Source organism: Rhamphochromis sp. 'chilingali' (genome assembly GCF_963969265.1).
Source record: "Rhamphochromis sp. 'chilingali' genome assembly, chromosome: 3".
Taxonomy (NCBI): Eukaryota; Metazoa; Chordata; class Actinopteri; order Cichliformes; family Cichlidae; genus Rhamphochromis; species Rhamphochromis sp. 'chilingali'.
In genome coordinates, this window is record NC_137931.1 from 37,944,761 (window position 1) to 37,959,327 (window position 14,567).

Here is a 14,567-nt window from a genome sequence, read left to right on the forward strand (position 1 = left end):
AAGCATGTCAGGAGCTCAGAGACACCCTGCAAGTTTATATTTATGTGCAGGGGAGCTAAAATGTAACTAAACACAAATACCTGGAATTAGTTAATAGTTTTAAAAAAAATGCACATGAGCTAAAATGTGAAGTTTACTGCAGCATACTGCAACATTTGTATGATTTCAGGAAGCCAAAGGCACATGTGGCAAGATTTACCAAGTTTGAATAAGACACACAGCTCTCCCGCTTCAGTACGATTCTCACAGTCATATCCTGGGATACCAGATAGCCTCTGCACAAGGACAGATGTGAGAAAGAGTCCCTACATCCACAGAGAGAAACCATCAGAGGCACTCTTTAGTGTGTGGTTTTACAGATCAGGCAAGTGGTGACTGTGGCTTCAGAAAGGGAAAAAAAAAAGCCTTAATTAGCCTTCACTCCCAGCAGACTGCCAACCTAAGAATAGGGGATAGATTAACAACGAGAACTGAACACTTTTAATCAACTCTCAAAGCCTCTTTTTCCTTGTACCCACCCCCACCTTAATGTCAACAATCTACAAACACATAATTACAAAGAGTAGAGGAAATGGATGTTTCATAGGTGATGAGGTTTTATACATTTTAAAATACAAAGGTGTGAAGTGACAATTCACAGTCTCAGAATAAACTGCTGGAAAATGGGCATTAATCAAATGGGGAGTAATTGAAGGAGCAAATGGAAGTAGATGGAAAAAACAGAAAAGAAGTGCACTTTTATTGAAATGCATGAAGTTCTGGTTTGAACAATGATTTAAAAAAGAACAATGTAAACACATATTTTAAGGCACAAAACCCTTGGGACATTTATATGAAACCATACTCTACAAATCATTACCAGAATCAACAGAAACAGTACTTTGCATTTTTTATTTGCCCCAGATTTGGGAAACATTTGTCCAGAATCTGTGACACAGGTATGCTAACAGGCTTTAAGCACCGCTGGTTTTCATACAACAAGGTGTGGGAAACGAAGGAACTGCTCAACCCATTCCTCAAGGTAAAGATGAAGGTCACACCCAACACATTCATCCAAAAACAGATTTCAAGAAAGATGCAATAGCAATATGTTTACAGCTATTGTGTAAAAACTATTTAGGACCTATTTCAGATTTTCTAGGCATTTTCAGAACTCATAATGCTATAGCATGCTTCTAAAAAGTACAGTACATCTGAACAGGTTTGGACCTGTGCCTTGTATTTTCATCTTTACATATAATCTTCCATTTAAATCAGTAAAACATGAAGTGAATGAATGAATTTTTTGTGTTTATTAATTTAAATAAGACTTCTGGCCTGTGCTCTGTGTTGCTATAGGAACCATAAAGCTCAATAGAAAGTCTGCATAAAAAACAACTGACATGGACATCTTGACACCAATCATTGTCCTGTTTTAAGGCCTGTAATTCACCATTATGGCTACTAGAGTTTGTTATTTTTTGGAGCCAAAAACGACAATATTTGGGTGAAAGACTAAAGTGTTAAGTTGACATTCAAATCCATAGATTATGGATATCGATAAATTAATAAACTACTAGATTTTACTCACCAAAAGTGAAATACACTTCTCTGCCACAGACCAGGCTGTGAAATTTGTCAGATAAATGTATTCAAATACTCAAAACAGCACCAACACCACAAATATGGTCAGAATCTAGTTTAGTGGCTCCATTTAGCTAAACAATTTTAGCCGAGGCCTGCAGTTTTTGTCACTTCGCTGGCTTTATTTTTCTGCCCTTGAGACCCATGCTTTGTTTTGCCTCCTGAACAAAAGGGTTTAGCCTCCCAACAGGAAAATATGTAGAAAGTGTACAGATAAAACTAAAGTGCACAGAAAAGTTTTTGGTCACAACTTGTCTTCATCATTTGGCAACTGGCCACAACTGTACAGTAAGATATTCAGAGAACAGTGGAATGGGTCATGTTGTGGCAGTATGTACAGTAACACTGGTTAGAGTTCAGAAAGACCGGAGCAGACACAGAGGCTCCGGAGGCAGATCAAACATATCTGGGATTCTGTTTGTTCAGATCTCCAAAAACAATATGGAAACAGTATGACCGAAAGAAAGTACAAATACACAGTCAATGTTTCAATTTTGAAATACTCGCCTTAATCTTTTCCATGTCCTACATGCATGTATCATTATTAGCAACATTTCTGCTATCTTTCTATCTGCATATCATCTTAGAGCACAAGACTTAAGTTTATCTGAAGAATAAGATCTCGTTTTTAGCCAGTGCTTCCTTAATTGGCTCTAACTCTCCGTTTCCCCGTGGACATTCTCCATATGGACTTTGAGGTAGTCGTTCCTGGTGAACTTCTTGTGGCACAGCTGGCACTCTGCCATCGGTCGGTTGGGGTTGTGCGTCAGCTTGTGCCTGCTGAGCATCTTCTTCAAGCTGAATGAAAGGTCGCAGACCTACAGAAAACAACAAATAGAGGATTATAGGAGTCATAATTACACTATTTAAACACACTTTATTTAAATCTGGCAATATCTGCTCACTGTAGAGCCTCGGTGCAACAAAAATGGGACACGCACTTGGCAACAGAAACGTCTCTTTTCTCCACACTGGTAGCAGGGGGAGGGGGGATGCACGCAACTTAACATCCATCTTAAATGAGGCATTTTACACTGTACAAATGACTTCAGGGCCCTCTATCAATCAGGATAATCCGCCAATGGCTGGCGTTCAGCTGCAGTTTAACATACAGCTTGGAGAATCGCAGCATGTGTCCTCCTCGCTCCATCTGCGAAGAACGTCAGCGCTATGAATTACATTCAGAAAATCTCACAGACAGCTTACATCTGTGGGTGAACGGCAAATATAGAAGCTATGAATGAAAACAGCAGAACCATCACATGATACCATTCCAATAGTTTATCAGGTGGACTTCCACATTTTCATTGATGCGCTATCATGTTGTCATTTATGTTGCTCCAGCAATCTATAAATCTGCTGCTGTGTCAGGAAAAATATTTTCAATTTTGCAAAGTGAAAGAAGGACAGCAGCTGATGAGAGCGAGAGAGAGAGAGGGGCCTCCACTTCTCATGGTATCCCAGATGTTGCTTGATGCTTCGACAACATTTTAATGCTGGTTTGACAGACGCTGCATTCAGAACCCCTCCAGCTCGTCTGGAAAATGTTCCTGGGACTGTGTGATCTCTTTGTCTGACTCAAAATCCACCCCAAAATAAAATCCACATGTTATTTCTATTATTTCTAATAGTTTATATGTTGAATTATTTCTTCCAAAGCTGGGAAAAAGGATCCAGATGAACGCTTGATGTTGCCGAGAGACACGTTCCAGTGATGCTTCACCGGAGATGAATGGGATACTGATTGTGTGTCCTCAAACGACAACTGTAGATGATTCTCAGTGAATATGGGCGCATATGCTGTTTTAGAATTCAATGATCTTGTGGATAGAGGATTAGTGGCGTGTTAAAGCTCAAATGATAATTTAGGAATCCAGACTGGTGCTTTAAGCTTTGTTTGAATAAGACATGCTTGGAATCTACAGTTACGAGCTTAAAGTACTCTGCGTGACTTCAGCGTCCACATCAAAAGTCAATAACAGAAGTTGCATCAGTTTGAAATCTTCTGAGCTTTTGCCTTGAAGACTTTCAGCACAGGGAAAATCCATGCGAGTCGTATTATTATCATAGTTTTGGTTTTGTAGCAGTTTTAGTCAGTGTCTCTTTTTAGTTAGATCACTCACCTTATTTCTTAGTGTTGAGCTTTTTCCTGTATTTCCTGTGATTGTGTTGTTTTATTTTCTTTATACATAGCATAAGTTTGCTCAATATTTGCTTCAACTTGAGCCCAATGGTAGCATTTTTAGGGTCTACTGTAACAGGCCATGTTTTTGTTGAACTTTAGGCTAAAATAAATTTGCATAAGAAATAAACATTCATATTTCACAAGACTAGAATGATTTAAATATGCATTATCAACTCCACATGGAAAACTAGTGTAAGCAACATGAAAACATGCCATGGTTTATCTTTATTATATAATGCAGGTTACTAATTCTTACTGTTTCTCATTTCATATCCCTGTAGCCATTTTTGGCAGGTGGGGGTCAGACAGGCCTCTGCCGCTGACCACCACCAAATTCACCCAGGATACAGCCAGCTTAAATGACTTAGTGGTCAAATATCCAACCAAAATTCTGCCAGAAGTTTGTTAATGGCTAACAAAACTGTCTTGCTAAAGGGCATTTAACCAAATATTAGGGGGGATGTATGTATATATTGCAGTGTGTATCTATACTTTTGACCCTGTGTGGATTAATTAAAATCCCCAATAAATTCAAATTTGTTTTTTAGTAATTAATAATATATTCTGTATAATCATTCCACCCTGGAGAAAGCACAGTTCAAAGAAGTCATTAAAAGCCCCAAATTAACATGACATTCAGGCTCGTGATGAGTGTATGGAAACTTCAGACCACAACTGTGGATGGATGGATGAATGATTTGCTGACGCTTGCTGAAGCAGTGACGCAACCCCTTTGTTTCTCTGCCGTGGCTGTCACATGATCCTACTGATATGTCTCTGTCACCTAATCCTCTTACTGTTTTATGTATGTTTATATTTATGTACCAAGTTGCTGCACTTTTTAATACATCAATGTCATATTGATGGCTCCATTGTGAAGGTAATATGAAGGTAATGAAAGCAAAGAAAATAGGGAGTTAAGGGAGTTGTCATATGGGAAAATGGACCTGCTTGATGAGTCGGTGAAGATTTGTGTCATGATTTCGCTTTCAGAGTTACATTCCTAATTTTGAAAAAAGGCATTTTCAGCTCCTGTTTGTTGTGTACTGACGAATAAACAAGAAACAGTAACTGCTTTTCATACTGAAATCCCTTGAAAACCTCACAATTATTAGGCAAGTTTTAAATAACATCTCTTTTTCTGTGATTTCAAAGAGACTTATGTATATTTATTCACGATAGACATGAGAGATAATGATGTTCTTGGAAAGTGTTAGTCACACTAAACCAAAAAAATATGTGTAGCATCTGTGTGTACAGATTGGACTGTTATGACTAGCAGAAGCGGCTTACATGAATGAGTGTCTCTGTGACCAGGTCAAATCAACAGAAAAAGCTCCAACAAAATAACTTTCTTTTCAAAGTCTGTAAACCGTTGCTTGGGAATAAAAAAGCAATCGCAATGTTAATAATGTTTAAAGGTGTCCTGCAACCCAGACCCCTGTATTGTTTAGCCAGCACCATAGTTCGGCGAGTTCAACTTCCAGGACAGTTGTGGCTTTATAAATGAAAAACAGAAAACACAAAATTGGACAAAAACAAAAGCAGGGAGAAAATTTTTCCAAACACTAAAAACAAATTCTGTCGCGTGTTCTCTCCTCAATCTCTGAGAATAATTATTACTCCTGCAGCATTATAAGCAGAGAGTAATTTCTCCCTCTGATCCTCTAAATGTGTTTATGTGAATCAGCCCACTGGGCCCCTCTAAAGAAGAAAGATCGCTATCTGCCTCTAACTGAGCCCCAACTCTTCCACACATCTGGCCCTATGCCAGCAAAACAAGAAAGAACAGACAGTGGTTGATGGTACGGAGGACCAAAACCGCCAAATTTTTTTAAAAAGACCAATAAATTGTTTAAAATGTAATTAAATTAAGAATTAGATATGACATAAATTGATATTTCTGGTTTAACTTGTTTTTTGGGAAAATAAATGTTGTAATAACTCCCCCATTTATTTTCTTTTTGAGTAAATTTCCTTTGTATTTATTTTTATTAATTTTCCATTTCTGTTGTGATGCTCGCATCAGTCAACCAATAGACACAAAGTTGAAATAAATGATGAATAATTAGTTGAATTTATTTTTCTTTTAATTCTTTAGGCACATTTATAGCTATAATTAATTTACTGAGTCAATTTATATATTTTAGGCAGTTGCAGTGTTCCACAGAGCTGCGCACTCACATCACATTGAAAAGGCTTCTCTCCTGTGTGAGTCCTCATGTGCTCGTCCAGTCCTCGTTTCTGACTGAAGGCCTTGTTGCACTCGCTGCATTTATACGGCTTCTCCTGCAGTGAAAAACACACAAAGGCACAAATTTAAAGAGGGCACTTTGTCTGTCAGTGTACAGCAGAAAAATACATTAAACAATAATTCACCAGCTTTGGTCACATATGGACAAAATCTGGAGGGAAAAGTGTAATGACAGACATATGTACAAACAGGCATGCACAGCACAGTGGAAAACACAATAAGATGTGGAAACACATACATTCACCTTCACGCACTGATGTTTTCTCACTTCACACCACAGCGGTCTCCCTGTGCGTTTTATGAAGATATGAAATGAAAGATTGTACAGTGCCTGCAGTAGAGAGGAAATGAGCACCATAGAGGCCATCAAAAACACATGGATTCCTCAAAAGAGAAAGGAAAACAAAGGAGAGAAAATCTCTTTGAACGCGTATCAGTGCACTGGCACTCTGGGGCTGTAGAATATCACTCCTGCGTCTCCACACCTCATCGGTTTACCGAAGAACATTTCCTCTATGCCTTTCGGAGGCCTGTCTCACTGTCAGTCAAAGCTGCTATATCACAGTGGGTGTGTTCACAAAAATCTCCCAAGTATGCCTGTGTGTGTATGTACAGTCGAACGGTAGGCGTGTGCTCCCCACTTCGAGGGGAAACGGCGGTGACACCTAAAAGACTTGAAGAGAAGTAAGACGCATGTAGATAGCGAGGAGCTGTTTCCCAGTGTCACTCTTTGGAAAGCTGTTTTTGACGAGTCTGGCTGATAGCAGCGACTCTACCCATTTAAAGCTTAGTTGTCATGGGAACAGGGTGAATGCAGGAAGTTAGGGTCCTGGGAAAGGCACTATCATGTGGGCGGGGCAAGGAGCGCCCAATGACACAGGACACAAAAGGAGGTAAAGATCAGGTCCACTGCATGAGCGGCTTTAAGTATGCAACAGTTTGTGTGAATGTGACTGAATAAAAGGGACGATAAAGCTGGATCTGTGTGTGTGTGTGTGTGTGTGTGTGTGTGTGTGTGTGTGTGTGTGTGTGTGTGTGTGTGTGTGTGTGTGTGTGTGTGTGTGTGTGTGTGGGCGAGAGACCGCCGTCTCAAGGAAACAAACTCTGCCTTGATCAGTGTGATGCAAATTTCCACTTAAACCTGCAGCCATAACAAGTTCACTTCTTTTTCCATCAGGGGAGGAGGGTTCTTCTATGAAAGACTGAAAAGGTCAGTGTTCAAAGGTCCCGAAACACATGGATGGACTTAGGTGATGTGGTGTACCCAGAATGCATCACTACGACCCCGGTAACATTGAACATCTGTACCTGGTGGCCTTCACTGTTCAGCAGCTGTTCCCCCTTTGACATCTGACCTGGTCATTCTTCTGGATCTGACCACTCTCCAAAAATGTGCACATCTATACATGCAAGGATGGAGTCTCGTTTAATTACTCCGACAGAGCACATCTTCTCGTATGACATTTGAAAAGCTGGTATGCCAACGGCACGTTGTTGTACTCTATTAGGCTTCAGGCTCCAACCAGATATCAACAAACAGCCCATTGTAGGTTTGAATGGTTTTCAGACATGCTAGCAGCACGGCTCCAGGCTGTGTCAGTCTGCCAGTCTGTCTGCTTGGTTGTTTTTTTTCTCTCCTTTGATCGAGAACGGAATATCTTAACAAATACTGGATGGAGTGCCGTGTTCTTTTGTGCAAACATGCGCTGTCCTTTTTTGTCTAGAACCACAACAAGATTGTATTATTGTGGTTCACAGTGAAATGCCAAAAACAAGAAATCTCACCCAGGTCTTTATGATATTATGGCTTTAATCAATATTAGTCGGTCCAAAAAATTTGCAAAGGTGCAGTGTCAGCTTTGAGTTAATGTGCAAAAACTGACTTGATTAAGATGTTGCCCAGAAAACAAGGAGAAACTGAATGTATTCAACATCGTTCATTTTGTGGTTTAACTTAAAATTGTTTTAATTATAAAGGTGGTGACATTATCAAAATGACAAGCATAGCTCTAGCTTTTTCTTGATCTCTACTAGAGTATTTGCATGATTAATTATTAAAGTTATTCTTTATTTATCTTTTGAATGGAAGATGAATCCGAAAGATAAATAATTCAGAACCAGGACACGCTGGAGAAATTATATCTCTTAGCTGGCTTGAGAGTGCCTGAGTGTAGCTCCTGGATGAGCTGGAGGAGATGTCCAAGGAGAGAAAGGTTGAGACCGGCACTGTTAGTGGATGGATGAATGCGTGTATGAATGAATGACTAATTGAGCTTGATGCACCCACTCAGGTCATCCGCTATCTTAAACAAACAGTTTTAACTCAACTCCATTTAATTTTATTCATTTTTAATTCTATCTATTTTTTTAATGTACTGTATTTCTCACATTAATTAACTGTACATTTACAGACCTCACTTTTTGAAACTTGGCCATGTTTAGTATGAGCATCCACACTGGCAAAATACATATTAACAGAAACTAAAGAAAGGCATAATAGATCACCTCTGAGACTCACGCATGAATCAGGTAAAGCTTTTGCCTTTTGGGAAAAAGTGAAAGGGGCTAATTTCATGAGTAAACCTTAGTGTGACACATTAGTCTTATTAAACTTACATATAAAGCATTAGCATTTAGAAAATAGGAAACTGGGGAATTGGAAATTCTATTCCATATGGCTGAAAGATGACTGGCTAGTGTTTCTGTAACCACAGAACAAACAGCCATATCAGTTTTCATTGAAGATCAAAATTGTTTTAAAAATCCTTTAACTTCCAAAATATCGTCATCAGACGTGTTCCATTTTGGTTTGCAGATGATGTGGTTTGCGGTATAAACACAAATCACACAATCTCCAGTCACATCCATCTCACATCATCTGTACATTAACAGTGAGCTGCAGCTCTTTCAGCCAAATGACATTAATTTTTCTCAACAGTGACTTCATCTGCCTCTGCTGTGTGTAACTGTTCAGCCCATTTCTCCGAGCGCTGTGAGCGAAGGCAGATCTGGGACGCTGGGAACAAAACATCAGTCAGTTTAATCAGCTGCACGCTACAAAATCATACCTGCATGTTCTTACGGAGTCACAGCAACCTGGGCAGGTTACCTTCATTATCGGCACAGTGTAACAGAGCGATGTGCTCTGGACAGCATTAAAGAAGAACAAATCTTTGAAATTAACTATGCTGACAGGCTTCGATTGTCACAGTCAGAGTTGTATAAACTGATGATGGAAGTCTATGATGAAACGCATATTAGGTCTCATTCGTCAAAAGTGACACTAACGCACACATCCAGATGGTTACAAAGAGCGCATGGAAAGTGTCGCTTTGGCAGAGAACTTTAGTGGGTTGAGAAATGACGCAGGAAAATGAGCCGTGTCCCAGCACAGGAAATGACCTCATGACATTTAGAGGGAAGCCTACCTTTTCTTTTCTCCATCCCAAACATGGCCTCATTTTGCAATTACATGTTCACACCATAAAACAAATGCTTGTTATAAATTTTCTACATCCTCAAACAGCTGTGTCTGTTTATAATGAAGTAAAAAAAAAAATCTCTGAATGTGTTCAAAGCAAAGTGCAAGCATTATTTTTCCAATTCTCTCTCCTGTCTTCACTACACCACTGCTGCCTTTTTATCCATAGGCCTTACTGGACAAATTATGAAACTGGTGGTTATTGCCTTATAATTAAATTTACTGGGAAAGTCACATATGTTAGACACGGAGTTCTCACACTATCTTGCATTAGGCAAGGTGTGTGAGAGTTAATTCATTCTTCATGCAAACGCTGCACTTTACACAGTGGTACACAAAAGAAAAACCCAAAGTGTGCGCTCAAGGTAACCGTGGAACAGAGCCGGCATCCCATTCACTCTTTCTGTGTCTGCACCTATTCACTGTCATATCATCCTTTATCTAATCCGTCTGAATTATGCATGGCAGGTCAAATGTCTATTAAGCAGACATCACATATGCTGATCTATTTACTTTTTGAGGTCAAAAAGAATAGTACCAGACACCTGGTTGGCTTGTTAATAATATCAGTGAACCTAAAAAAAACCTCACAGACAGACAAGCAAAGATTATGTCTTCTGGAGAATGGCAAACCACTGACAGAGGTGTAATTATGCGTTAACTGGCAGCAGACAATGGCCTGACAAAGGCTACGTTCACACTGCAGGCGAAAGCGCATCAAATCCGATTTTTTTGATCCTATGCGACCCATATCCGATCATGGTATGACAGTGTGAATGGCACAAATCCGATATTTTCAAATCCGATCTGGGTCACTTTCGTATGCGGTACTGAATCCGATACATATCCGATGTTGTAGAAAGCGACCGCTGTTTGAATGGTTATGTCGCATTAAATCCGTCTTTTACGTCACTGACACAAGACAGACGCTAATTATCAGCGCCGGAGAAGACATCGCGAACGCTTCCTGGCCATCCCGTGTAGATGTTAGTGAAACTGTTGGGAAGACAACGTGAACATTTTATTTGTACTGTATAATCTGCAGATTCTGACAGAAATCACCAACTATCCTTTGAAGCACCGCCTCTCTCTAAAACAGCAATAAGGATAATTATTAGGTTATTTACATTATTATGTAAATAACAAAATAACTTAAAGCAAAAATTGGGAAACGTAAAGTCCAAAGTCTTTATATTAAGGGCCATCAGTTAAATAATACTGTTTGCTCTGGGTCTAAACAGAGCGCGTTGTGAGTGACGTCTTCTTTTGCGCATGCGGGCCGCTTTGAGCGTTCACACTAGAGCGCGTTTGCTGTCGCATTTTATTTGTAGTGTGAACAAGCAGACAAAAAAAATCGGACTTGATCAAAAAATCGGAATTGAGCATTAAGACCTGCAGTGTGAACGTAGCCAAAATCTAGCAAAGAAAGAATGTTAAGGTGTCTGATGGCCGGACGTGGAGCCACACAACTCTGAAGTTGGGCAAAAGATTTGCTCTGGGATGTAGCACTAAAATATACAGCAAGTGCTAACTAGGCCAACCAATATGGAACGCCAGGACTGCCATAATGAATTAATTAAATACACCATTAAATAATTAATTAAATGTGTCAATAATTAATTAAAATTGGAATTAATTAATTCAATAAATAGTTATGACACATGTAATTAATTAATTATTGACACATTTAATTATTTATGTATTTCACATTTTAATTAATTATTGACACATTTAATTAATTAATTATTGACACATTTAATTAATTAATTATTGACACATTTAATTAATTATTTATGTATTTCACATTTTAATTAATTATTGACACATTTCATTAATTATTGACACATTTAATTAATTATTTAATGATATATTTATTTATTTCATTTTGGCAGTCCTGGCGCCTGGCTCTCGTCATGAAATAATTTTATCTGTCAGCCTCACCCATCAAACTCAGGGGGCGGGGTTAACGCTGCCCATGCAGCTTCTCTAACATTTGATTGGTTGCCGTGCAAAGTAAGTCAAAACAGGTCGATCCTAGATAATCGATTGCTTGTGTAGACTTGGGGCAGCCAGTTATCCCAGAATGCAGATCAAATCACAAGCAGCAATGGTGGTGGTGTAGTTTTAAAATACCCCGTTTTTCTGTCACCAGCTACACTTTTAACAGTGTTTTAGCCGCGAATGTCGCGCCGTATGTCTGGTCAGGTTGTCAACATAGAACATGCTTGCAAAAGTGCTCAGATGTTTTCAGAGATTTCACTAGCTCTGCTAACAGTTAGCATGCAGAGCGCACCGAGGGGGTACATTAACCGGTTTGTTTACATATTCCACTCTCCGTGTTCCACATGTTGCATTCGCAGATTCTCATTTTCACCGAACGATCGTCTCTTTCCGCCTGGTCTTGTGTCTCTGTGCTTCTGTAACATAAAGAACGAGCTGACATTTTTCTCACGAAACCAGCGATCAGCTCAGCAGACCCTCAGTTTACCTGCATGCATCCTCCTCCTCATCTGTCAGCTGTTTAACACCTGCTGCTAATTCAAGAAACACGCCTAGTTACCTGGTGATAGTCACAGTTTAACTGCACAAGATAAGTAAATATAGTGTTTTCCCCGAGCGCAGAGCTGCTGGAGCTTGTTTCCTTACAGAGCACTTTATAGGCGAGCCAGCTTTATCAGCGGCTGATGTCCAATCACCAGCACACAGCTTTCAAACCTCAGCTGAGTTTTAGCTCTCAGTGGTTAAACGCTGGACTTCATTCACTCAGGTTCTGTCTGTCGGGTCACGTTTACTTCGCTGTTTTATTTACAACTGAGCAAATCGGTTTGGCTGAGGTTAAAGTTACGTTTCATAACTGCATAGTTTCACAGACGTTTAATGGTTCACTGGCACATGTGTTAGACTGAACTATCATCTAAATATCATCTGTTTTTTAATAGTTATTCAACTGTATTCTAAGCACCAGCTGTCTGTTAGAATGTGATTTTTTTTCTCTCTCTGTTGGCAGAGGTATAAAAATGCGCAGGAAAATCTGACGTGCATGGCGAACTTCACCGACGATATTTAGGGAGGAATAAACACACATCAAACATAAATGAACCATTTGCCTGTCTCCATAATTGAGAGAATTTTCTCTTCTTATGTCAACACTCTCTCTCTTTTTTTTTTGCTTTTTTTTTGCTTTTTCGGTCATGTTATGTTTACCTGTCAAAGGCTTGTTACAAACTATGAAACACATTGTGCAGACTTCTGGATGTTAGAAGAAAACTAATACTGCTCATGAATGAGACTAAAGGCAGGAAGGTGTCCTTTAAAACTAAACATGTTAATAGGACCTCCCTGTTTATATCATAGTTTAAGATATAGCACGTGTATTTCAGTAATAGCCTGCTGAGGCCACTATACGTGCTGGCCTCATATCAAATGTGAAGGCAGACTGAGTCTATGTTTGACGTTTGTTTATATCTAATCTTCCTTTTCAAACATTTAAACAGCAGCGAGTCTGCAGCTGAGGGAATACAAATTCAAATTGTCGGAACAGGTTTGCTCGTTTCTTGGATTCATTTGGTGATTTATTAAATGTATAACTGTTATTCTAATCTGCTGCTGAGTCTCTTACACTTTTCTTTATGCTGTATATTTTCACGTCTCTGGAATAGTTGGCAGTTAGATAGTCAGCTGGGAAACTTTGTGTTAACTCATGGAGCTGAGGATATCGTGGATATGCTGACCTCGCTGCGTGGTGTACAGAGCGAGGTCAGCATGATTAATATTCACAATAAAAATATTAGCCGAACATCATGAAGTCTGTATGTGTTTCATAGTGTCGAACAACCTTTGTACAGTTAAAGCCAGCAGTTACTACATGACGGAAACACCAACGTTATCTCTTTTATGTGTTTATACACAGGTCACGCTGATTACTGAACAAAAACCCAAAGATCAGATGTTAAACAGATTTATTTGCTCTCTCTCCTCCTTAAACATGTTTTTAATGTTAGTTATAATTCAGAATTGGCGACTGAAACACGTAGGACACATAAGAACATCAGGAAATAAAACATCGATAAATATAACCTCAGTAAAAGAAGTCAGCGGGGGTTACTACAGCTGTGTACCGGGGCCTGAGCTTTGTCGGTGGGATTGCTTGCGAGGCGAGCGGGTCTATCCCACGCTTTGCCGTGAGACTGGGACGACATCTCCGAAATCATCGAAACACTTTTGCAAAGAGGCTGTATCTTGACAAACCGACCAGACACATGAAGATTAAACCACTACATTCTAAAAAAATATTAAAACGGTATTTGGTAACACACAAACAGGGTTTTTCAAAGCTCAGTTCTGTTAGCTTCCACATGCCGGTTGTTGTGTGCTAGAAACAATGGCCACCAGGCCAAAGCAATGGTTTTGACTCGATCAGCGTTAACCCCGCCCCCTGAGTTTGATGGGTGAGGCTGACAGATAAAATTATTTCATGATGAGAGCCAGGCGCCAAGACTGCCAAAATGAAATAAATAAATATATCATTAAATAATTAATTAAATGTGTCAATAATTAATTAAATGTGTCAATAATTAATTAAATGTGTCAATAATTAATTAAAATGTGAAATACATAAATAATTAATTAAATATGTCAATAATTAATTAATTAAATGTGTCAATAATTAATTAATTAAATGTGTCAATAATTAATTAAAACGTGAAATACATAAATAATTAATTAAATGTGTCAATAATTAATTAATTACATATATCATAACTATTTATTTAATTAATTAATTCCAATTTTAATTAATTATTGCCACATTTAATTAATTATTTAATGGTGTATTTAATTAATTCATTATGGCAGTCCTGGCGTTCCATAAACCAAGTGCAGCTTTTTCATGGAAATTTTTCTCTGGCCAACTTTGAGACAAACGACCACTGTTTCAAAACTACAGTGGAACCCCGACTTACGAAATTAAATCGTTCCCGAGGGTCTTTTGTAAGTCGAAGCACCCATCGCTCCTTTTGAGTGAA

General features: G+C 38.9%; 1 protein-coding gene across 2 annotated transcripts in view; it reads right to left on the reverse strand.

The window, feature by feature from the left end:
* Nucleotides 1–707: 707 nt before the first annotated feature.
* Nucleotides 708–14,567, reverse strand: part of prdm5 (PR domain containing 5) — a 46,055-nt gene continuing 32,195 nt past the window's right edge. The window contains exons 15-16 of one of the 2 annotated variants that reach the window (XM_080878007.1): nt 5,993–6,097; nt 708–2,441 (exon numbers count right to left, since the gene is read on the reverse strand). In XM_080878007.1, coding sequence (XP_080734133.1) covers nt 2,277–2,441; nt 5,993–6,097 — 270 coding nt within the window. In that variant the 3' untranslated portion in view covers nt 708–2,276. The remainder of the gene's footprint in view (nt 2,442–5,992; nt 6,098–14,567) is intronic. The other variant, XR_013971059.1, reaches the window with a different exon arrangement.